This window comes from Amblyraja radiata, chromosome 9, assembly GCF_010909765.2.
Source record: "Amblyraja radiata isolate CabotCenter1 chromosome 9, sAmbRad1.1.pri, whole genome shotgun sequence".
NCBI classification, from domain to species: Eukaryota; Metazoa; Chordata; class Chondrichthyes; order Rajiformes; family Rajidae; genus Amblyraja; species Amblyraja radiata.
The window spans coordinates 5,497,737-5,523,154 of record NC_045964.1 but is presented as its reverse complement, the minus strand read 5'-3'; the positions used below and the strand labels follow the sequence as shown (position 1 = coordinate 5,523,154).

General features: G+C 44.2%; 2 protein-coding genes across 2 annotated transcripts in view; one reads left to right on the top strand and one right to left on the bottom strand.

Moving 5' to 3' along the window:
- The window catches only part of l2hgdh (L-2-hydroxyglutarate dehydrogenase), a 42,696-nt gene extending 32,205 nt beyond the window's left edge, over window positions 1-10,491 (bottom strand). Inside the window, exons 1-3 of the mRNA XM_033026565.1 lie at window positions 10,344-10,491; window positions 5,059-5,174; window positions 222-373 (exon numbers count right to left, since the gene is read on the bottom strand). Of these exons, the coding sequence (XP_032882456.1) occupies window positions 222-373; window positions 5,059-5,174; window positions 10,344-10,438 (363 nt within the window). The 5' untranslated portion in view covers window positions 10,439-10,491. The remainder of the gene's footprint in view (window positions 1-221; window positions 374-5,058; window positions 5,175-10,343) is intronic.
- Window positions 10,492-10,604: 113 nt separating this feature from the next.
- On the top strand, window positions 10,605-22,417 carry dmac2l (distal membrane arm assembly component 2 like). The gene is made up of 6 exons (XM_033026564.1): window positions 10,605-10,659; window positions 10,813-10,814; window positions 13,771-13,883; window positions 13,964-14,172; window positions 16,782-16,953; window positions 21,558-22,417. Exons 3-6 carry the CDS (start codon window positions 13,783-13,785, stop codon window positions 21,670-21,672), a joined length of 597 nt encoding a protein of 198 aa, XP_032882455.1. The 5' UTR covers window positions 10,605-10,659; window positions 10,813-10,814; window positions 13,771-13,782; the 3' UTR covers window positions 21,673-22,417.
- Window positions 22,418-25,418: the final 3,001 nt, after the last annotated feature.

Sequence of the window (25,418 nt, the reverse complement as noted above, 5' to 3'; positions counted from 1 at the left end):
CCTGTCCCGCTGAGTTACTCCAGCATTTTGTGTCGTTCTTCTTACCCTGTCAGGTCCTCTAAGAATTCTGTGATTTTCAAGAGATCAACTCTATCTTCTAAATACTGGAGAACAATATTCCCTACATCAAGTGCTAATCCTGCAACTTTAAGTTAGCTGTTCTAACTAACAAAGACAAATAAAATGTCAAATTACTTTTTGTATAGCCATGAGGTACTTACTTTGCCACATCTTTTGTAAGGGATACCTTTCTTCTCAAAATAAGCATAGCTTAGTTCAGCACCTCGCACACAGAGTTTGGCCTTTAAAGATCCCGGCGTGTAGTAAATGCCACTGTGAATAACCCCACTGTTGTGTCCACTCTGATGGAAAGCTGAACAAGATTACAAATGACCATTAGCATAGAAAGCAAAGAGGTCACAATTAGAAACATATAACTGTAACATAATTAATATGAATGCTATTCAAAGGAAATACAAAAGCAATAAAGCCTCAATACATTAAAACATCTGAAGGTTTGAAATATCACCATTCCACATCCTCCACAGATGCTGCCTGACCTGCTGAGTAACTCCAGCACTTTGTGCTCAATGCATTAAAACAAATGTGATACAAATTTAGTGGTATAATGTACTTGTAGTCAAAATTCACTGCTGCAAAATTTGAGGCCAAGAGCAAAGTTTAACTGCTCATTTCCACAAGAGACTGTGTTTTTCAGGCTTCCTTTGCAAGCTTGCATTTGATGCAAGCAAGACTCTCATGGATACCTGCTAGATTGCTGCAGCAAGGGGGACCTGGCACGGATACTGTGCATACTTTATAACTGCCAGCGCCCTTATGTGGCGACTATTTGCATACCCTGGGTAAGCAAGCAGAGAATTTCACCATGACTTGTCACATGTGACAATAAAGTATTCTTTCAAATCTCTACGCTGAAACACTGCTGCTCTTTTCCAGCCACTTTGTTTCTTCTGGCAGACTCTTGCTCGAGCTTTATTCTAATCTCTCGTTGACATGATCGGCAGCTAACCACTCCTCTCTCAGCATTGCTACTTGCAAGCTATTATCTCTTCTCACAGCACTCACCCCAGTTCTTCAAAATATATATGCTCTACTGCTCCATTTTATCAAACCATCATTCTACCTCCCATTCTTTTCTCTCTGAAAGTTGTTATCCTCAGCAATTCTACAATTAAATTCTGCTTCCAATCAGAAGACGGTGGAAGTGTTCAGCGGGTCGGGGCAGCAGCTGTGGGAAAAGAAATCACTTCAGGATTTTACACCTGCTTCTTCACCTGCCTATTCCTCGTCTCCGTTCTAAATGGCTTATTCTTAAACTTAGAGAATAAGGAGTAAGCAATTTAGAATGGAGACGAGCAAACACTTTTTCTCACAGAGAGTTGTGAGTTTGTGGAATTCTCTGCCTCAGAGGGCGGTGGAGGCCGGTTCTCTGGATGCTTTCAAGAGAGAGCTAGATAGGGCTCTTAAAGATAGTGGAGTCAGGGGATATGGGGAGAAGGCAGGAACGGGGTATTGATTGTGGATGATCAGCCATGATCACATTGAATGGCCTACTCCTGCACCTATTATCTATTTTCGGTTTATTTCAGATTTCAAGCATCTGCAGCATTTTGCTTTTGCTCCATGCATTAGCGTTGGAGCAAGTCCCACTCTACTCACAATTTTAAATCATACCATTGACAATGAAATATTATCACTCATTATCCTCTGTGCTTCTAGCAGGGATAACTATGCATCCATAACTTCCCTTTCTTGCTGTGTTCAATGTCTGTGAATAACTTAATTTCTACCTAAGCCACAGCCACTAAACAGCATCCACCATCAGCATTTTATCCTCCAAAAAGTTTAAACAACTCCCACATGTGCACTCTTAAAAAGCCTAACATTTACACACAAGTCTTGCCCAGAGTCTTATTTCTACAATTTATATTACTTCATTGTCCATATTGGTCACATTAATGTGGCTAAACTGGATTCTGGATAATTGCAAGAGAAAGTGCCTGAGCAGGTGATTTCAACATGAATGAACAAACACTACATCAAAGGTACACAAAAATGCTGGGTGCAGCAGCATCTATGGAGCGAAGGAAATAGGCAACGTTTCGGGCCAAAACCCAAAACAGAAGAAGGGTTTTGGCCCGAAACGTTGCCTATTTCCTTCGCTCCATAGATGCTGCTGCACCCGCTGAGTTTCTCCAGCATTTTTGTGTACCTTCGATTTTCCAGCATCTGCAGTTCCTTCTTAAACACACGAATATGCACTTTAACCCTTTTATCCACAATTAATAATTAATATCATATTGATAAGGCAGCAGAAATTTTAACAGCTCTTCATAGAGCAATTGCACAGAAATCTCAGAGATATCACGATAGTTGAGGAAAGTTTGTTTAAAGGTATTTTTAAAGATCGTCTTAAGGGTATACAGAGATGGAATGATGAAAGATTTAAGGAGAACTCCAAAGTTTATGGCCTGAGGAACGTTAAGTCCTGCTACCCATGGCAGTGTGATTAAAACTGGGAAGATTTCAAAGGCATGTTTTGCTCGATTCCTGAATGGTGGTGCATGCTTGTAATATGAATAAACATTTCTTGATAAAGTACATTTCTCAATACCTGTACTATTAAAACACTTCAAAGTTGGTAACAACTTTGTAATTGGTCACCAAACTGATGCCTTCCCCTTCTGCCAAAATCTGCCATTATGAATTTAATGTAACAATTTCAGAACAGCATTGTACTCACCAGCTATGTTTAAAAAATGGCTACATTTAAAATAATGTTATTGAAGATAATTTCATTCATAAAATATCAAAGCTGTTTAAAACGCAGAAAACCGATGGGATGATAGAGTTACCAAACCATAGCACACAGACCAAATGTAGCCAGTTAAAAAGAAGTGCTCCTGAAAGGAAGGCACTAATATTCATCGGATCCAATGTTTGTGCATAGTGGACAGGCCCCACCTCCAACACGATCCCACCACTAGCCACATCTTCCCATCTCCAGCCCTTTCCATTCACTCAGCAACTCCCTGGTTAACTCATCCCTTCCCACCCAAACCCCCCCTGCCCCCTCCCCAGGTATTTTCCTTGCATACACAGAAAATACAACAGCTGTCCCTATACCTCCTCCCTCGACTCTGTCCAAAAACCCGGACAATCCTTTCAGGTGAGGCAGAGGCTCACTTTCACATCCTCCAAGCTCATCTCCTGTTCTAGGTGTGGACTCTGATATATTGGAGAGACCAAGTGCAGACTGATCGTTTTGCTGAACACCTTCGTTCAGTCCGCCTGGGCCTACATGATCTCCCAGTTGCTAAACACTTTAACTCCCTTTCCCATTGCCACACTGACCTTTCTGTCCTGGGCCTCCTCCACTGTCAGAGTCAGGCCAAATGCAAATTGGAAGAACAGCACCTCATATTTCATACGGGCAACCCAGTGGTATGAATATTGATTTCTCCAACTTCAAGTAACCCTTTTATTGTTTGTATGCCTCGTTGTCACCTTCCCCTCAGCCAACAATCAACCATTCTACATTTCCTTGATCAGTCTGAAGAAGGGTTTCGGCCCGAAACGTCGCCTATTTCCTTCGCTCCATAGATGCTGCTGCACCCGCTGAGTTTCTCCAGCAATTTTGTGTACTTTCCTTGATCATCGTCTGCTTTGATCTGTCCGTTTCACACCTTACATGGTCTTTGTACCTTCCATGTCTCTAATTTCCCTCTCCCCTGACTTTCTGTCTGAAGAAGGGTCTCAACCGAAAATGTCACCCATTCCTTCTCTCCAGAGATGCTGCCTGTGTCGCTGAGTTACTCCAGCATTTTACATCTATCTTTGGTGTAAACCAGCACCTGTAGTTCCTTCCTACACATCTCCACAATGTCTATTACTCCGGAGAGTGTGGACTGCAGAATGGAACAGCTTCCACCTCCACAATGTCTAATACTCCAGAGAGGGTGGCGTGTAGAACTAACTGGAGGAAAGATTCAAGCAGGGGAAGGGGAGGTGGGATTGAGCAGATGATTGAGTGGGTTAGAGTTGAGAAAATCAGTGGGAGTGAGGGGAGGATCAGAATGCCTTGTCCTGATAGAAAGTTGAAGATGGAGTTAGCTGAATATTTTCCGGCAGTCACCCAGGTTTGTTTCTTTTTCAATCTAACATCTAAGCAGGGCTCAACTCTCCAGTTAAGAACCGCTTCAGGGTTCTTCTGCGTCTCATATGCACTGCAGATGTTTTCTGGAGGTGACTAGTGTTGAGCGTCATCTGACGTCACTGCGGTTTACTATCGACCTACATGCACCAGACCACCGAAAGGCTGGAGGTACAGGCAACAAATTTAGCTCGTAAGCTACTGTTGCAACTAATGAGTTCAAACATTTGGACATGCTTGCTATGGGGCAAATCCTGAGGTCTGTAAATTAAAATCAAAAATCGGCAAATGTCAGAAAGCTGAGATAAAAACAGAAAATCCAGCATCTGAGGAAAGAGAAACTTATTGTTTCACATCTGGAAATCTCCATCAGAACAGTGTCTAGAACTGGGAATCTCCAGTCCAGTCCCCAAAATACAGTTATGAATTCAATGTGTTGCGTGTTGCCAGGATTTTCTGTTCTTATTCCAGAGGTTGGTAGAGTGATACAGTGCGGAAACAGGCCCTTCGGCCCAACTTACCCACACCGGCCAACACGACCCAGATACAGTAGTCCCACCTGCCCCTATTTGGCCCATATCCCTCCAAACCTGTCCTATCCATGTACCTGTCTAACTGTTTAAATGTTGGGATAGTCCCTGCCTCAACTACATCCTCTGGCAGCTTGTTCCATACACCTGCCACCCTTTGTGTGAAAATGTTACCCCTCAGATTCCTATTAAATCTTTCCCCCTTCAACTTAAACCTATGTCCCCACTGTTCCTCGATTCACCTACTCTGGGCAAGAGACTCTATTCATCTACCCGATCTATTCCTCCGATTTATTGTATGTTACTTAGTTCAACAACATGTTTTTAAATAAAGGTTTTATCCTCCAAATGTACCGAGTTCTTTTTCCTTTTCCAACACAATGCAGGTTAGCTTGGGATGCCGCTGTTTAAGTTCTCGGGCAGACGCTAGTCCAACGATTCCTCCTCCAACAATGGCCACATCATAAGAACTAGAAAAGGGGAAATGCAATCATAAGCACCTGCATTTTCAGGCTATTCCTGTTCTAGACTCTAGGCTCTATGTGAAACAGGAGTCAGCAACACAGATTTTGTGTGGCATATATTACAACAGGCTGAGCACGTGAGCGACGGAATGCTAATGGAAGTTGATGCAGATAAATGAGAGGTGATGCATTTTAGAAAGTCAAACCAGGACAGGATTTTCACAGTGAATGGCAGGGCCCTGGAGTGTGTTGTAGAGCAGAGGGATTTAGTACAGGTATACAGTTCCCCTTCTCCGTGGAGTGTCACCTTGTCGTGGTGGAGAAGCTTATGTGATCCTGAGAGTGTTGCCGTCTGGAGCTATGCTCCTGGTAGGGTCACCCATGGCGGTAAGGTCGAGGGGGTGGTCTCTGACAAAGAGCAATCCAACTAAGACCTCAACGGTGGAACAGGCGGAGGACGATGGCTGACTTTAGTGGAGCATCACAACAGCTGGGAAGGCGGATGAAGGCTGAAGCAGAAAAGGGTCTCCGGTCGTCTTGGACTCCATGCCACTGGATCCTGACCCAGATCTGTCAAGGACCCCACGTGGGGTGGCTGTCTATGCGGCAGTCTCCCCATGTTAAACAAAGTTACGCACAGGCGTCCTCCATGAGAGGACATTCATACTCGTTTCGAGTGACCGCCGATGATGATGATATAGTTGTGATCAGTCTGAAGAAGGGTTTCAACCCGAAACGTCGCCTATTTCCTTCGCTCCATAGATGCTGTCTCACCCGCTGAGTTACTCCAGCATTTTTGTCTACCTATGATGATACAGTTCCCTGGCATCACAGGTAGATAGGATGGCAAAGTACATTAGTCTTCATATTGAGTATAAACTTCGAGACTTTATTCCTTAGAATACAGGAGGTCGAGGAGTGATCTTGTGGAGGTGTATAACAGCATGAGGGGAATATTTAGGGTGAATGCACAGATCCTTTACCCAGGGTATGCGAATCAAAAACCCGAGGACATGGGTTTAAGGTGAGAGGGGCAAGATTTAATAGGAACCTGAAGTACAATCTTTTCTGCCAGAAATTATAGCTGAGGCAAGTATTAAAACAGCATTTAAAAGACACTTGGACAGGTACGTGGAAAGGAAAAGCTTAGAAGGATATGGTCCAAATGCAGGCAAGAGGCACTAGCTTATTGGGCCACCTTGGTTAGAATGGACAAGTTGGACTAAAGTGATGTGCGACTATAAATATCGTTACCCAACCAGATGCAACTAAATTTAAAGTAGCTCTTTCTTCCCAATAACCCTTTCTGGCTTAAGGCCTCCCTTCACCACCTCCAGTTTAAATTCCATTTGGAATATTTTGGAGGACCAAGAAACCAAGAACTCATGCCCCCAGTTTGGCTAATGTGATATTTACCATTTCATCATTACATTTACAGATATTTCTGCAGTGGAATATGCTTTGTGACACACACAAACCATTAATTATTTAAGTGACTAACTACCGCTCTATAGGAAGCCATTTTGTGTTGCTTTCCATTATAACATTCAAGAATTAAATGATCTGATGTGAATTCCAGGGATCCATTATTTTGTTGTTAACTTGCCCTCAAAAGTTATGCGTAGTGCAATTGTGCCAGTTTGTATTGGTGTGCGCAGATATTGTGCAGGAAATGGAGGGAGAAGGCAAGCAGAGAACATTAGTTTAACTTGGCATCATGTTCAGCACAGATATTGTGGGTCAAAGGGCAGGTTGGGGGGAGTTCCCCCCGCCACGGGTACCATGTAATCCTGTGCTACCTGCTCCATGGTCAGATAGTCGGCGACTAAACAGTCTCCCCCACCTGGTTTGCCAGGTGAGGAGGGGGCTGTGGACCCCCAGCAGGACCAAAAACAAGACCTGTAAAAGGGCAGATGAGCTTCTAGTGAGCCAACGACCATCCACACTTCAGTAGAAGTTGCGATCACTGGCGTACACAGCATTGTAAGGAATTATGATAAAGCACACACACCAAAATCCTATACTTCCAGCGGAGGAAGTCCGCAGGAACTGGAGGACAGAGACGTGTGGTGCGTCCGTCACCGTTCCCGTTGGAAACCAGCACCACTGCGTTGCTAATGTTTTCAACGATGTTGAATGAATACAGATGATACAAAGCAGGGTGGCAATGTGAACTGTGAGGAGGATGCTATGAGAATGCAGGGTGGACAGGTTGGGGGAGTGGGCAGATGCATGGCGAAGTTTAATGTGGATAAATGTGAGGTTATCCACTTTGGTAGCAAAAACAGGAAGGTAGATAACTATCTAAATGGCATCAAGTTGGGAAAAGGGGAAGTACAATGGGATCTGGGGGTCCTTGTACATCAGTCTATGAAAGTAAGCATGCAGGTACTGCAGGCAGTGAAGAAAGCGAATGGCACGTTGGCCTTTATATCAAGAGGAATCGAATATAGGAGCAAAGAGGTCATTCTGCAGTTGTACAGAGCCCTAATGAGACCACGCCTGGAGTATTGTGTGCAGTTTTGGTCCCCTAATTTGAGGAAGGACATTCTTGCTATTGAGGGAGTGCAGCGTAGGTTTACAAGGTTAATTCCCGGGATGGCGGGACTGTCATATGCTGAGAGAATGGAGCAGCTGAGCTTGTACACTCTGGAGTTTAGAAGGTTGAGAGGGGATCTCATTGAAACATAAGATTGTTAAGGGCTTGGACATGCTAGAGGTAGGAAACATGTCCCCGATGTTGGGGGAGTCCAGAACCAAGGGCCACAGTTTAAGAATAAGGAGTAAGCCATTTAGAACGTAGACGAGGGAACACTTTTTCTCACAGAGAGTGGCGAGTCTGTGGATGCTTTCAAGAGAGGGCTAGATGGGGCTCTTAAAAATAGCGGAGTCAGGGGATATGGGGAGAAGGCAGGAATGGGGTACTGATTGGGGATGATCAGCCATGAAGGGCCGAATGGCCTACTCCTGCACCTATTATCTATTGTCTATTATCTATTGTGAATGATTGAAAGGGACTATTCCGGTGCTCTACTGTTCTACAGAGAAACGAGAAACTGCAGATGCTTGTTTACAAAGTGCTCGAGTAACTCCACGGGTCAGGTAGCATCTCTGGAGAACATGGATAGGTGACATTTTGGATCAGAGTCCTTTTTCAGACTCCTGTATTGTTTATTGTTCTATTATTAGAGATTAATCTCTCTGGCCCTATCCTGGAAAATGCTCATTGATCATAATCGCCTCACACATTTTAAAACTAAACCTCAAGTTCATAATTTAGAATAGGTCATCTACTATAATAGTTGTATGTTTCTATCTTCGTAACTTCTCTGCCAAATTGTGGTTGAAAACAAACTTATTTCTTGGCTTGCTGCCTGTGAGAGTTCTTCACTGCTGCTAATTACCAAGATTCACTCCAAAAATAAATGCCTACAGCAATCAATGTTCTAAAACGTAAAGCCCACATGACATGGGATTGCAGGATCCTGCCCGGCAACTTTCATCGTTAATTCCCAATACCATTGCACCACCCTCCCTGGGCTCATACTTGTCACTACACATGCAACAGTACAGTAACTGAGACTATTACCAAATCAATTACGATCACCATTTTCACCACACCCAAACTTTGTCACTATCCATACCTATCGATTTCTGAGGACCCTACTTCGATTAGGTGACTAATTTAGGAGACCACACTCATTGACCTATTTCGTTCAAAGCTCTAGACTTATGGGCCTGTCCCACTTAGGCGACCTTTTAGGCGACTGCGGGAGACTATGAGGTCGCCACACGTTCGCCGGTGGTTGCCGGGTAGTCGCATTCATGGGAACTAGTCACTGCTTCATTATGGTCGCCACAAATTTTTTAACATGTTGAAAAATCAACGGTGACCAGAACTAAGCCGCCACGGAGAGTAGCGAGAATTCTCGTGCCGCAGGTGCAGTGATAGTGGGTTGCCAGGAGGCCGAAGGTTGTCGTAGGTTCTCGTAAGTTGTAGGCGGTGCTGACCGATTCATTTCATTGGCTCATTGGGGAAAAAAAACATAAGCAATAGTTTTCAGAACCAAGGATAACCGACCGGTAATGTTAATGTCCGCCGAGCTTCACAGCCGTGTATCTCTGGCTCCTTAAAAGTTGTCTCCTCTCGCTTAAAGGACTTATGTGACCCTTCCCGTACACTGTGTGTGTGTGTGTGTGTTTTCTCCACTGACAGTCGCCGTTCCACTCGCCGGTTTTTCAGAACCTATCATTGCAATGTTTCCGAAGATTGGCAAGTTTAGCTTTTGATTTTCACATTTCCAGTTATCATTAATTTTTGCTTTGGTTATTTCAGAAAATTATTTTATCATCCATTTAGACAGCCACCATTTGTTAATCACTAATCCCTTTACCCCCTCCATGAGCTTGTACTACCAGCATTTGACATTATCGCTTCTGTCTTCTGCAATGTGACAGATTATTTGTCTCTTCGCCCTCTGCCCCCCCCCCCCCCCCCCCCCTTTCTCTCGGTTTTATTTAATCTGTAACCTATCATTCTGATGCAAGGGTTGTTTTTTTAATACAGATGCTGTCAAACCCACCGAGCTGAGTTCACTGCTCCCACTGCCTGACCTGCGTGGTGCTGACACCATGGGTGACTATTGATTCCATGCACCAACGAAAAGAGGAAGAGGATGGGACTTTGTTGCCTTCCATCACAGCGAGGAACGTGGGGAATCCGCTGTGGTGGATGTTCATGTTAACTTTTATGTAGTTGTGTGTCTTGTTGCTTTTTTGTTTAGTATGGCTGTATGGTAATTCGAATGTCACTGTACCTTAATTGGTACATACGTGTGACAATAAACTGACCTTGAAACCTTTTCCTCAGGACGACTGCAGTTCTCTGACCTCACCTGCCTGGGTCTCACCTGGATCTCACCTGAGTCCCACCCGGCCCACACCTGGACCACACCCGGCCCACACCCGGGTCCCACCTGATTCCCACCCGGCCCACACCTGGGTCCCACCTGATTCCCACCCGGCCCACACCTGGGTCCCACCTGATTCCCACCCGGCCCACACCTGGGTCCCACCTGATTCCCACCCGGGCCGCCCCCTTCAGCATAACCCACACCTCCCGTTGACGCCGGCGGGTGACAGCCCCTGCCCTGCCCTGCCCGCCCCGCCGCTCACCTCAGCCTCCTCAGCAGGACGTGCCCAGCCCGGAGCGCGTTGAGCCGGCCGCCGAGCAGCGACGAGCCACAGGTCCCCCAGGTACCGGCCGCCATGGTGCCCTGACAACGGGCGGCGCTTCACCTGTAACCCCGGGCCGGCCGGCGGGCGGGGCGGGGCTGCGGCTGCGCATTGACTTGAGCTGCCGGCGTCTGATTCTGCGCACTGACTTGGGCTGTCAGCGTCTGCGCCTGCGCAAAGACTAGGGTGCCGGCAGGTGATTCCTGCGCACGCGCATTGCCCGAGGTGACAAGGCGGGAGGCCGGCGCCGGCCCAGGTAATGGCGGCTCCAACCCCTTGTCCCCCCCCTATTAACAGACCCTGCTGTTGAAATGCAGCAGAAGCTGGCGGAGGGAGGAGTCCCGGCGCTGACTCTCACTACCCGCAATAACACTCGCAGCATAGATTCACCCTCAATAACATTAAGCAGCAGTAACACTGGGTTATCATCGTTGTACAACATTGTACAGTGCAGCCAAAGACACGGTGCATAGAAGATCACAGTTGCTGAGGTCAGGGTTAGTGCTCAAGAGTACTGGGAAGAAGCTGCTCTTGAACCTGGAGGTTACTGTTCTCGGGCATCTGCACCTTTTTCCCGATGGCAGCAGTGAAATAAGAGCGTGTCCAGGGTGATGTGTGTCTCTGACAATATATCCTGGCTGGCTATATATCCCTTTGATGGTGGGGAGGTCAGTACCTGTGATGGACCGGGTAGTGTCCACCACTCCTTCATTCCTGGGCATTTGAGTTGCCGAGCCAGGCCATGATACAACCAGTCAAATAGTTCTCTACTGTACAAGAAGGAACTGCAGATGCTGGAAGATCGAAGGTAGACAAAAATGCTGGAGAAACTCAGCGGGTGCAGCAACATCTATGGAGCGAAGGAAATAGGCGACGTTTCGGGCAGTTCTCTACAGTTCTCTACTGTACACCAGTGGAAGTTTGAGAGTATTCATTGACATGCCGAATGTCCTCAAACTTAGTGGCACAGCAGTAGAGTTGCAGCCTTACAGTGCCAGAGACCCGGGTTCGATCCTGACTACGTGTGCTGTCTGCACAGAGTTTGTATGTTCTCTCCATTACCTGCATGGGTTTTCTCTGAGATCTTTTCTCCCACATTCCATAGCCGTAGGTTAATTGACTTGGTAATAGAAACATAGAAAATAGGTGCAGGAGGAGGCCATTCGGCCCTTCGAGCCAGCACCAGACGAATGTAAATAATCTGATAGTGTTAATGTGCAGGGATTGCTGGTCGGCGCAGACTCGGTGGGCCACTATTTCGGCGCTGTATCTCGAAACTAAAGCTTCCAAGGAAGTAGAGGCATCGATGAGCTTTATTTATGAGTGTTTAATTGTCCTGGGCACAAGGCAGGTCTTCAGAAATATTCTCGTCCAGGAACCACCATCACATCAATGAAGACAGGTTCATGGATCCCAGTATTCCCCTTCGTGAAGTCATCAATCAGCTCCTTGGTCTGGCTGGGGTTGAGAGCAAGAATTGATATTCCAGTTGGTAGAAGGAGAAACAGTCAAGTAGCCCTTTGCTTTAAAAAAATGAATTGGCCTGTGCTTGACATTACCCATTACATTTACTCTGCAGTGCCCTCCATAATGTTTGGGACAAAGACCCATCTTTTATTTATTTGCCTCTGTACTCCACAATTTGAGATTTGGAATAGAAAAAAATCACATGTGGTTAAAGTGCACATTGTCAGATTTTAATAATGGCCATTTTAATACATTTTGGTTTCACCATGTAGAAATTACAGCTATGTTTGTACATAGCCCCCCCCCCCCCCCCCCCCATTTCAGGGCACCATAATGTTTGAGACACATGGCTTCAAGGGTGTTTGTAATTGCTCAGGTGTGTTTAATTGCCTCCTTAATGCAGGTGTAAGAGAGCTCTCAGCACCTAGTCTTTCCATCATCTTTGGTAACTTTTATTGCTGTTTATCAACATAGGACCAAACATAGGTCATCTACTGTAATAGTTGTATGTTTCTATCTTCGTAAAGGGTCTGTCCCACTTAGGCAATTTTTTAGGAGACTACAGGCGACTAGGCTGTCACCACATGGCCAGTATGATTTCCTCAGTCCAAAGAGTCCTAGAGTCTTTCTGGTCGGCGCAGAATTTTGAAATGTTCAAATCTTTTCGGCGACCATTGTCTTGACGCCAATGGGGGTAGCCTGATGTATCATGATGTAGGTGCTATCACCAGGATGATGTAGGATGTTGACAGGATGACGTAGGTAGTTGCAGGTGATGACATCGGTGAATTCCATTAAAGTTATGTTATAGATCATTTAAATTTGAATGTTATTATAATATTTTTGTATACACAGTTGTATGTTAAAGTTATATTATAGATAATATAAATTTTAATCTTATTATTTTTGTGTGCACAGTTGTATGTTAAAGTTATGTTTTAGATAATTTAAATGTTAATGTTATTATAATATTTTTGTATGCACTGTTGTATGTCGTATTGGTGTACGACATACAACAGTGCATACACCGGTTTTTCGGTGACCTGCAATGACAGTTGCGGCAGTCACCTAAAACATCGCCTAAGTGGGACAAGCCCTTAACTTCTCTGCGAAATTGTGGTTGAAAACAAATTAATTTCTTGGCTTGCTGCCTGTGAGAGTTCTTCACTGCTGCTAATTACCAAGACTCACTCAAAAGTAAATGCCTACAGCAATCAATGTTCTAAAACATGAAGCTCACATGACACGGGATTGCTGGATCCTGCCCGGCACCTTTCATCAGGCTCATTCCCAATACCATTGCACCACCCTCCCTGGGCCCATACTTGTCACTACACATGCAACAGCAGAGCAAGCTGACATGCAGCAAAACTGAGGAGACTATTACCAAATCAATCATGGTCACCATTTTCACCACGCCCAAACTTCGTCAGTATCCATGCCTGTCGATTTCTGAGGACCCTACTTCGATTAGGTGACTAATTTAGGAGATCACTCATTGACCTATATCGTTCAAAGCTCTAGACTTACGGAGTTTAAATGTTTCCGATGATTAGCAAGTTTAGCATCTGAATTTCCACCAACTTTTTGCTTTGGTTATTTCAGAAATTTATTTTATTATCACCCATTTAGACAGCGGTGGATGTTTATGTGTCCAAAATGTATAAAAATGACCTTTATTAAAATCTGACAATGTGCACATTAACCACATGTGATTTTTTTTCTATTACAAATCTCAAATTGTGGAGTACAGAGGCAAATAAATAAATGTTGGGTCAGAAAGGTCCCAAACATTATGGAGGGCCCTGTAAGTCTGTCCATGCAAACGTACACTTTGTAAATCCTGAATATAGTAAAACGATGGCTGTACTTATGTCCAAATTGTTTTTTTTTCCACCAGAAAAACCCAACAATGCTGTTTTCAAGGACAAGACCTTTGAGCGTCGTACGGATTGTACAAACTCAGGTTATTCAAAGGAGTTTCTGGGGATGGCTGAATGCCGTTTTCAACAAGTAAGATGCAGATAAAGTATAATTACAGGTTTAAATTTGTAAATAAGATGTGTAATAAGAGGACATTTCCTTTCAACCAGGGTGGATCACGATCGTATCAAGACTGTTGGTCCGGACAGAGCAGCATCTGAGTGGTTACTTCGATGTGGCGCCAGTGTGCGTTACAAAGGTTTTGACAAGTGGCAGAAAGATTACAATCACCTACCTACTGGTCCTTTGGAAAAATTCAAAATTGAAGCAATTGATGCGACAGAATCATGCATTATGTTCAATGGATTTGATTATCTTGGTACTGTATTAAATTGTCTTCAATAACAGTTCGGCCCACCGAGTCCGCATCGACCAGTATACCCGCACATTAACACTATCCTACACACACTAGGGACAATTCATATATTTTTTAATATCAAGCAAATAACCTACAAACGTGTACATTTTAGTAGTGTGGGAGGAAACCGAAGACCGCAAGAGAAAACCCACGGGGGGAATGTACAAACTCCGTATAGACAAGCACCCGTAGTCGGGATCGAACCCGGGACTCTGGCGCTGTAAGGCAGTAGCTCTACCACTACGCTACCTCCAGAAAAAAATTGTTAAAAAGCCAAAAAGACCAAAACGTTTCTACACGTAAGAGATGTATTGACAATGGAACACCATTGTAAATAGCTGCATCGGTTCCTATCTTGGGTAGTTTATGTAAACCAATAAGGCTATAATTAAATCTATCAAGATGCTGGTGTATTGTGTTCAGTTTTGGTCACATTTCTTGCTGGGACCCTTCTGCAGAGCTGAAAGGATGTCGGTAAATTTAACATTCCTAAAAGATAAAACCCATCAAAAAAAAAAATTCTGAATATGTATTATTGTGGATGCTTATACCAATTTTCTATGGTCTCAGTCCACTCGCTGAGGACATCGGGGTTTAATTTGCAATATTTGAGTAAAGTTGCAAATGTTTTCACTTGTATTTGCTTCAGGCCAACCACAAGTTGGTAACATCAAATCATTCCTTTTTGGTTGGTGAGTTAAGTAGTCCAGCTGTTTAAAACACCTACCCTGTTCCCCATCCTCCAGTCTAAATCTGAGCTTGTGACCAGCTGATTTCTGTTGTGCTCTTTGTGGTGTGGAGTTACAGTTACAATTGATAATTACTGTCATAGAGACAGGAATCAGCAATAAATATCAAACATGTTTTATTGCTGGCTGTATACTACTCCATCCAGCCAAAGGAATCATTTTCTTTGTGCCTCTTAGCAGCTAATTTCTTCACTTAACTTCTTCCTTACTTACTGGTCTCCATGTATCTCCCCCTCTTTGCTGGTGTCCAGCACAACATACTCTCAGCTTCACTTGTTCAGACCACTCAGCACTCTGTGTGAATGCTTATCATTTTGCTTTCTACTTCATCTGCTTTTGCCACCAGGTGAAATGTGAATGGGTGGTGAAAAGAGTGCAATGCTGGAGTAGGAAAGCAAGAGTCTGAGACCCCACAAACTGCAGAATAAGAGTCTGCAGAGAGAAAGAGGATGAATGAGTGATCTAAGAGGTAAAAGGGCAATGAGGCAGGCAAATGGAGGAAGAGTGATATGTGTTTGATGATTGGCCTAGAGGTGGAGAACTTGGCCTTTCTATTTAATTACTTTAGGGCAGTCACGGTGGTGCAGCGGTAGAGTTGCTCAGGAGACCTGGGTTTGATCCCGACCACGGGTGCTGTCTGTACGTTCTCCCCATGACCCGCGTGGGTTTTCTTCACTTTCCTCCCACATTCCAAAGTCGTACAAGTTTGTAGGTGAATCGGCTTGGTAAATGTAAAAATTGTCCCTAGTGGGTGTAGGATAGTGTTAATGTGCGGGGATCACTGGTCCGCGCGGACCCGGTGGGCCGAAGGGCTTGTTTCCGTGCTGTATCTCTAAACTAAACTAAACTTAAATCAAATTGTTCTTTCTCATATCATGACAAATTGAGAATTTGTAAAAGAAGGCAGTGTTTTTGTAATTTCTATTATTTTCATGTCAATTACTTTCAAGAAATGGTGATTATTAATTGTTTGCATTCGCTTCCCTAGCCGTTGTTTTTTTCCGTATCTGAAAACATCATCGCTGTTCCTCGTGCTTTTTCTTCTCCTTACTCGCTCTTGCTTACCAGCTGCCCATTTTCTAGTGTTTCCAGGTGTTTAAAGATGGTAACACACCAAAGCCAGTACCTGGAGTTTGTCCGTCCATCCGAAGCTACTCTGGACCTTCCGGTTGCTAAACCTTTTTGAACGAAACAGTTTTGCATATCTCCAAAACAGCCTAAACCTTCCAGTTTATTTAAACGCCTCTATTCTCCTCCATCCCCTCTCTAGTCTCCACTATTACTTATATCTACTTGTGCAGCCCTACCCCTACCTCAGTTTACATTAACTTACAACGCAGCCTCATTCCCACCTTTATTGTCGGAGCTAGCAACCACATTTGTTGTTTGTAAATGAGAAAAAAGTGACACGTCAGTATTTTAAAATTACTCGTTGTGATTAGTTTAGTTTATAGATACAACGCAGCAACAGGCCCTTTGGCCCACCTAGTCCACGCCGACCAGTGATCCCCGCACATTAACACCATCCTACACACACTGGGGACACTTTTACATTTACACCAATCCAATTAACCTACAAACCTGAACGTCTTTGGAGTGTGGGAGGAAACCTAAGATCTCTGAGAAAATCCACGCGGTCACAGGAAAGAACGTGCAAACTCCCTACAGACAGCACCCGTAGTCAGGATCGAACCCGGCCCTACCACTGCGCCACCGTGCTGTCCATTTATGATGAAAATATTATTTAAAACATAAAGAGATATTTATTAGGAAGCAAGCTGACAGTTGTGTGCTGTTTCTCACCTATGCTTTCTGTTACAGATCATCTGGAACATGTTGAGGAGATTAAGTTTGAGAGGTGTATCTACATTCAAGATGAATGTCTCGAGAGGCTCTGCAGGATAGAAAATTTGCAAAAAAGCCTGCAATGTCTCAAAATAATTTCCTGTGGAAATGTCACAGATCGTGGAATCATAAGCCTTTACCATCTTAAGTGAGTATTTGGTGAGAATGAAATATTGATCAGGAAGCAGTAACATTATGATAGACACAAAATGCTGGAGTAACTCAGCGGGGCAGGCAGCATCTCTGGAGAGAAGATATAGGTGACGTTTCGGGTCGAGACCCTTCTTCAGGCTGAGAGTCAGGGGAAAGGGAAATAAGAGATATAGACGGTGATGTAGAGATATAGAACAAATGAATGAAAGATATGCAAAAAAGTATCGATGATGAAGGTCACGGCAAGTTGGAACAGTTCTGTAGCTCTGTGTAGCTTCACTGCCTTGCAGGTACAGCAGGCAGTGAAGAAAGCTAATGGAATGTTGGCCTTCATAACAAGAGGATTTCAGTATAGGAGTAAAGAGGTTCTACTGCAGTAGTATAGGGCTCTGGTGAGACCACATCTGGAATATTGTGTACAGTTTTGGTCTCCTAATTTGAGGAAGGACATCCTTGTGATTGAGGCAGTGCAGCGTAGGTTCACGAGATTGATCCCTGGGATGGCGGGATTGTCGTATGAGGAAAGATTGAAAAGACTAGGCTTGTATTCACTGGAGTTTAGAAGGATGAGGGGGAATCTTATAGAAACATATAAAATTATAAAAGGACTGGACAAGCTAGATGCAGGAAAAATGTTCCCAATGTTGGGCGAGTCCAGAACCACGGGCCACAGACTTAGAATAAAGGGGAGGCCATTTATGACTGAGGTGAGAAAAAACGTTTTCACCCAGAGAGTTGTGAATTTGTGGAATTCCCTGCAGTGGGGCAGTGGAGGCCAAATCACTGGATGGATTTAAGGGAGAGTTAGATAGAGCTCTAGGGGCTAGTGGAGTCAAGGGATATGGGGAGAAGGCAGGCACGGGTTATTGATTGGGGACGATCAGCCACGATCACAATGAATGGCGGTGCTGGCTCGAAGGGCCGAATGGCCTCCTCCTGCACCTGTTTTCTATGTGACGGGGCAGGTTGCTTGCTACGATTGCCGTCAAGTCAGTGAATCAATCCAGGTTTGATTTGGAGTTTGGAGTAGCTGCCCCAGTCCCACAATACGAGGCACAATCAGTTTGTAACAGACGTAGCCAGGAGCATGCCCGACATTGGATCCCCCAACTTGTGGCCAAAGCTCAGTGATCACACTGTCAACCATCTGGAACAGTTATGCTGGTCTGCCGCTTGCCCGATGGACAGTGTATCAACTTAAAGCAGGAGAAATGTGTTGGAAGAAATGCAGATGCTGGTTTAAACCGAAGATAGACACAAGGTGCTGGATGGAGTAACTCAGCGGGTCAGGCAGCATCTCTGGAGAGAAGGAATGGATGATGTTTTGGGTCGAGACCCTTCTTCAGATTCAGAGTCAGGAGAGAGGAAAGCATAGAGATATGGAAGGATAAGGTGTGAAAATGACAGATCAAAGGGGACGATGATCAAGGAAAATGTAGAATGGATCTTTGTTAGCTGAGGGAAAAGTAACAACAAGATATACAATCGGGAGGACAGTGAAACTAGTAGGAGAACTAGGGAGGGGGAGAGATGGAGAGAGGGACTACCTGAAGTTGGAGAAGTCCATGTTCATACCGCTGGGGTGTAAGCTGTCCAAGCGAAATATGAGGTGCTGTTCCTCCAATTTGCACTGGGCCTCACTCTGACAATGGAGGAGGCCCAGGACAGAAAGGTCAGTGTGGGAATGGGCGGGAGGGGGAGCTAAAGTGTCCAGCAACTGGGAGATCGGGAAGGCCTAGGCGGACCTAAAGCAGGTAGCAGCCGCAGGAACACGCTAGCTCATCCAGAGGCATGAGAAGGCAACTGTCCCTGACCTCGTGCAGTCACCTCCTGTCAGAAGTGGCAAACGGTTAGACTTCTCTTCATCTCAATCTCCTTCCCACCACAGAAATGCGGCCTCCACCTCTGCACGATATTCACCAACGGCTGAGCATTATAGCACTCTGTAATCCAGTAGACAAAGACAAAATTCTGGAGCAACTCAGCGGGTCAGACAGCATCTCTGGAGAAAAGGAATAGATAATGTTATGTGACGGAACCCTTCTTCAGATTGATCCAGTGTCTATGTATCCAATTTCTGTTTCTTATAGATTAGACGGTGTGTCTTTAACTGCCAAACCAGATCTCCTGAAATGCAATATTCATGTTTTATGACCATTACTCTGAATCTATCTTTAATTATATTTTTAAATCCTTGGTCTAGTAATAATATACTTTACGTAGGTTAAAAATCATCAGAATTTCAAACAGAAATGAGAGAACAGAGATACAGCGCAGAAACAGGTCCTTCGGCCCACTGAGTCCGCACTGACCACTGAGTTCCACTGACCCCATACACTAGGACAATCCCACAAACGAGGAACAATTTACAATTTTACCGAAGCCTATTAACCTGCAAATTATTGTCTCCTCCCCTTCTCAGCTCTCCCTCATCCCTCTGGCTCCTCCTCTTCCTTTCTTCTTCCCCACCCTACATCAGTCTGAAGAAGGGTTTCGGCCCAAAACGTTGCCTATTTCCTTCCCTCCATAGATGCTGCCGCACCCGCTGAGTTTCTCCAGCACTTTAGTCAACCTACAAACCTATACGTCTTTGGAGTGTGGGGGCAAACCGGGGCACACAGAGAAAACCCACGTGGTCACAGGGAGAAGGTACAAACTTTGTACAGACAGCACCCACAGTCAGGATCAAACGCAGGCCTCTGGGGATGTGGGGCAGTAACTGTGCCACTGTGCTGCCCTTTATAGGTATGAACCTGGATTACAGGAGAAAAGGGGAATTTTTGCCCTATCCATAAATCACACTTCATTCAGGAGAAAATATTTTAAATTTGCTCTTGTGATTCTGATCAATAGAAGAGTTTCTGGTCCAATGGAGTAGATGAACACTCTTACAGGTGTCAACTTCTCTACAAAGGCGAGACCAAGCACAGTCTCGGCGATCGTTTCTTTGAACACCTCCACTCAGTCCGTCTTAACCTACCTGATCTCCCTGTGGCCCAGCACTTCAACTCCCCCTCCCATTCCCAATCTGACCTTTCTGTCCTGGGCCTCCTCCATTGTCAGAGTGAGGCCCAGCACAAATTGGAGGAACAGCACCTCATATTTCGCTTGGGTATTTTACACCCCAGCGGTATGAACATTGACTTCTCTAACTTCAGATAGCCTTTCCTTTCTCTCCCCATCCCCTTCCCAGTTCTCCCACCAGTCTTACTGTCTCTGACTACATTCGATCTCTGTCCCGCCCCCTCCCCTGACATCAGTCTGAAGAAGGGTCTCGACCCAAAACGTCGCCCATTCCTTCTCTCCTGAGATGCTGCTTCACCCGCTGAGTTACTCCAGCATTTTGTGTCTACCAACAGTCTTACGTCATTATACAAAACTAATGGAGTGGTTGAACACTGATCTTTTTCAATAGCTGACTGTAATTGGGAAAATTAAACTTTTATTGGGTTGTGTTCTGATAAATTCATGATTATAGAAACTAGAAGAAATATTTCTATTGATCGGAGTACATTTAAAATACTTTCCACTGCATAAAGTGTGATTTACAGAAATGGCAAAAATTACCCTTTTCTCCTGCAAATATGTATTTAAAAATATTCTCAGAGGGCTGAGAGTTTATTTGTCAGTAGCCGAAAGCAAGTTTTGAATAAGGAAATGCAAGGAATTCCTTATTGTGTTGCATTTGAATGACTAAGTATGGTCAGTGAAATTTTAAATAGTCAATTATACTTTTCTCAGCACGTTAGTTATGCATTTATAACAGAACTACATAAAGTTAGCACCTCCACTCAAAATGTTTACCAGTACAAATACACTGGCACAAACCCAATACAAATCAACTGAACGCACCTCAGGAATGAACACAGAATTTGGTCTCAGTCTGCATTCCATTCCTGGAACCTCTTTTAAGTGATACAGCGTGGAAACAGGCCCTTCGGCCCACCAAGTCCGCACCGACCAGCGATCCCCCCACACTAACACTATCCTTTATACACCAGGGACAATTTATACTTACACCAACCCAATTAACCTGCAAACCTGCACGTCTTTGGAGTGCGGGAGGAAACCGAAGATCTTGGAGAAAACCCACGCTGGTCACGGGGAGAACGTGCAAACTCCGTACAGACAGCACCCATAGTGCGGATTGAACCCGGGTCTCTGGCGCAGTAAGGCAGCTCTACCATTCCGCCATCGTGCTGTAATAGACAAATAGAAAATAGGTGCAGGAGTAGGCCATTCGGCCCTTCGAGCCTGCACCGCCATTCAATATGATCATGGCTGATCATGCAACTCACTAATCAGAGAGTCTGGCTCAGAGAGGGAGTACTAGCCTGCACTCCTGGGTGACATGCAGATGTACACCCAGCTACAATGGGCATGCTTCAACCACAGTGAACACCCACCACAAGGAGGCCTCTTGAGCAACTTGCAGTGTGGGGAACTTTGTGGTAGATTTAGATACGAGTGCAATTATATTCATTACAGTTCAACATGGTACTTAAGGCATTTTATTATAATGTTTTGTGCTAGAACTGATTATTTTGATTTGAAACAGAATGAAATGTTGATTTGTCACTTTTTCTTGTTTCACTGTAGAAATTTGAGCTCCTTGTTTCTGAGTGATCTCCCCGGCATAGAAGAGAAAGAACAAACACTCCAGGTTCTACAGAAAGCTTTGCCAGCCTGCGAGGTGCAAGCTGACCTTCAATAAAACTTGTTTTCAAATTTGCAGAGTGTAACCAATGTCTGCAAATAAGTGAAGGTAGACATAAAGAGCTGGAGTAACTCTGGAGCATCTCTGGAGACCCGAAACCCAATCCCTTTTCTCCAGAGATGCTGTCTTACCCGCTGAGTTACTCCAGCTGTTTGTGTCTATCTTCAGTTTAAACCAACATCTGCAGTTCCTTCCAACACATCTCGTTTGCAAATAAGTGGGTTGGTTACAAATGCAACTGCCGAAAATCTCGCATAATTAGTTTTTGCATTATTTAGACGTTAAATTATGATGAAGTCACTGTTCAGGTAAGAGACAAAAACTAACAAGGGGCTTTAAATTACATTTAAAACGCAAGTTGATTTAATCCACCCTATTATTCTGAAAAATGGTCAATAATGTATCCATGAACGTATACTGCAAAAGTGAAATGTATGAAATACATTCATAAATTATAATTAAAATATCCAAGTATCTATGATTCACATCTTATTATAGAAACCCTTTCTTTCACCTGGTAGTGTCATGTTAAAAGTCCTTGGTAGCATGTACAGACAGCAGCCAGGAAACATTATTACTTTAATACTTTATTTGTAATTATAAAATATGAAGTAGAATGGCAAACATTTTGTTGCATTACGCATGGATGTCTAAGTTTTTTCAGTACAGACTAATGATTGAATACAACATATAAAGAAATAAAATCAGAGTAAGGTGCCATAAATATAAATGGTATAATTTAGGAAATGTTTGAATATTTATTTATTTACAATCATTTTTTTAATTGATATTCTGTGGATTTTGCTGCCCAGCACAACATTTGTTGCTTGTTCCTAATTGCCTATGAAACGAGTGGCTCTTTTGGTCATTCCAGCAGCCAGTGAAGAGTCACGGAGTCTTGCAGCAGGGAAACAGGCCCTTCGGCCCAATTCATCCATGCCTGCCCAAGATGCCCCATCTAACATTGTCCCATTTTGCCTCAAAAGAAAAGTGCTGGAGTAACTCAGCGGGTCAGGCAGCATCTCTGGAAAACATGGACAGTAATGTTTCAGGTTGGGACCCTTCCTCAGACTGATTGTGTGTGTGTGGGGGGGGGTGAGAGAAAGTTAAAAGAGAGGAAGGGCAGCTCAAGATGTGGTAGGTTACAGTGAATACAGGCGGAGGGTTATGATAGGCAGATGGTTTCCCATTTTCCCTCATTTTGTCCCTATTCCTCTAAATCCTATCCATGTCCCCTGTCCAAATGTCTTTTTAAATGTTGTGATAGTAGTTATGGTAGCTCATTCAATATCCCCACCACCTTCTCTGTGGAAAAGGTTGCCCTCCAAGTTTCTGTTGAAATCATTCTCCTCTCACCTTGAAGCTATGTTCTCTGGTTCTTGATTTCCCTACTCTGGGGGAAAAAAGCTCTGTATTCACCCCTTCTAATCCTCATGATTTTATCCACCTCTACAAGATCACCCCTCAGCCCCCTATGCTCCAAGGTATAAAGTCCATGAACAGATTTAACCAAGTGCTGTGGTCTGGAAGGCATAGAAACACCAGACTAGAAATGGGCAGATTTCTTCCAGTAATGGACTAACACAGAGTTTAACATGAGATGCACTGTTCTTAAGTCTGCCATTCTTACGGAGCGGTATGTACTTGCCCTGACACTCCCAGCAACTTGGTTTAAGCCAGTACTGAGGAAAAACTGTGATTTGTGTGTATTTATATCCGTTACATTTTTTGTTTTCGAATGCCTTGATTTACATCTGATAAAACATTGTAACTGAATATTCAAAAGCTACTGATTCTGGAAGTCAAATAAAAACAGAAAATGCTGGAAATACTCAATGGGTCAGGCAGCATCTATGGAGAGAGAGAAACAGTTCACCTCTCAGGACAATGGCCTTCAATTGTTTCAGCACTTTGTGTTTTTACATGAGACATACTGTATTCTTAGTACCCATCAAAGTTCAGCCAAATTGCTCCATCAATCTCCAGCACTTAGCTCCTTATTTTGTACAGAGTTGCCGAGTTACTCCAGCACTATGCATCCAATTTTGTAAACCAACATCTGCAGTTCCTTATGTCTTCATGTTAATGTTAATTAATACGTATAAAAACATCCTTCTCTGAATTTTGTATGGCAACCATTCTCACTTAAGGTAGACACAAAACGCTGGAGTAACTCAGCGGGTCAGACAGCATCTCTGGAGAGAAGGAAAAGGTGATGTGATGAGACCCTTCTTCAGACTGAGAGTCAGGGGAAAGGGAAACAAGACATACAGACGGTGATATAGAGAGATATAGAACAAATGAATGAAAGATATGCAAAGAAGTAACGATGATAAAGGCCATTGTTAGTTAGGGACTAGGTGAAAACGAGTTACAATGAGACTCAACAAGACGACTTGAAGCTGGTACGACTTGGGTGGGGCAAGGATGGAGAGAGAGGGGATGCAAGGGTTATTTGAAGTTAGAGAAATCAATATTCATACCTGGGTTGTAAGCTGCCCAAGCGAAATATGTACTTTGTGTCTTATTTTGTACAGAGATGCTGAGTTACTCCAGCACGTTGCATTTATTTTTGTAAACCAACATCTGCAGTTCCTTGTGTTTTCATGTTAACATCAATTGGGAGGTTCACAGACATCTAACAATACATAGCCCTGAAGAAGGGTTTCTGCCCGAAATGTTGCCTATTTCCTTCGCTCCATAGATACTGCTGCACCATCTGAGTTTCTCCAGCACTTTTGTCTACCTACAATACATAGCAAGACCCTTCTCTGAATTTTGTATGGCAACCATTCTCACTTGTATGGTGTGTGGTTAAATGAATACTTCCCATACTCTGGTCGCCACCTCTCCTCTAGTGCAGACCCCGACGATGGAACACATCACTGACCCTGCTGTGCAAGGGGAGCTTTTATCAGGCTGAAGGGTAGAGTGTCTGTAGACCGCGGACCTCTAAGTGGGGACCAAGTTACATTGTGGAGTTGACACTTGGCCACCTGTGGCAGACCTCAGAGCCCTGACGCCAGAGATGCCCCCTGAAGATCCTATGGATCAACCTGGAAGACAAGCGCTGGAAATGGCTAACATTACCTCCACCATCTACATACACCAGCTCAGATGGACCAGCCATTTGGTCAGAATGCCAACTAACGTCTCCCAAAACAACTGCACTCCCAACTACTGCCATGACATCAAGCCCTGCAAGTCAGAAGAAGCACTGGAAGGATAACATCAGACCCAAACCTCAACAAGGAAGTGCCACATCAGGACCACCATCTGGGAGCACGTGGCACAGTTCCGAGCAACATGGAGATTCACTGTTCACAAAGGAGCCACAATCTGCAGGAGAGGAGGCCCAGCCCCATCCCACCACCAGTACCACTCATCCATGTCCACTCTGCAGTAAAGCCAGGTCTCAGCATCTGCCACCCCAAGACCCACAGAAAGGAGCCATCAGGAGGACAACCATACCCCAACTCAAGTGGTCAATGATGGTCAGATCTACAATCGGATATTGACGCACAACCTAATTCCACAGGTGGGGTTTGCTTTTACAACTATGATATTGTCATGCCAAGCAAGAGGGCAAAAAGATCAAAATTCCAGTCCACAACAAGGGTGGTTGGTCCATGAATAAACTGCAATACCTGGAACTAATGAGGGGCCCAAACCAAACAATTCAGAAATAAATCAATGTGGAAGTCGGGTTTGGATTGAAAACACATGATTTTGGTTCAGTTTTG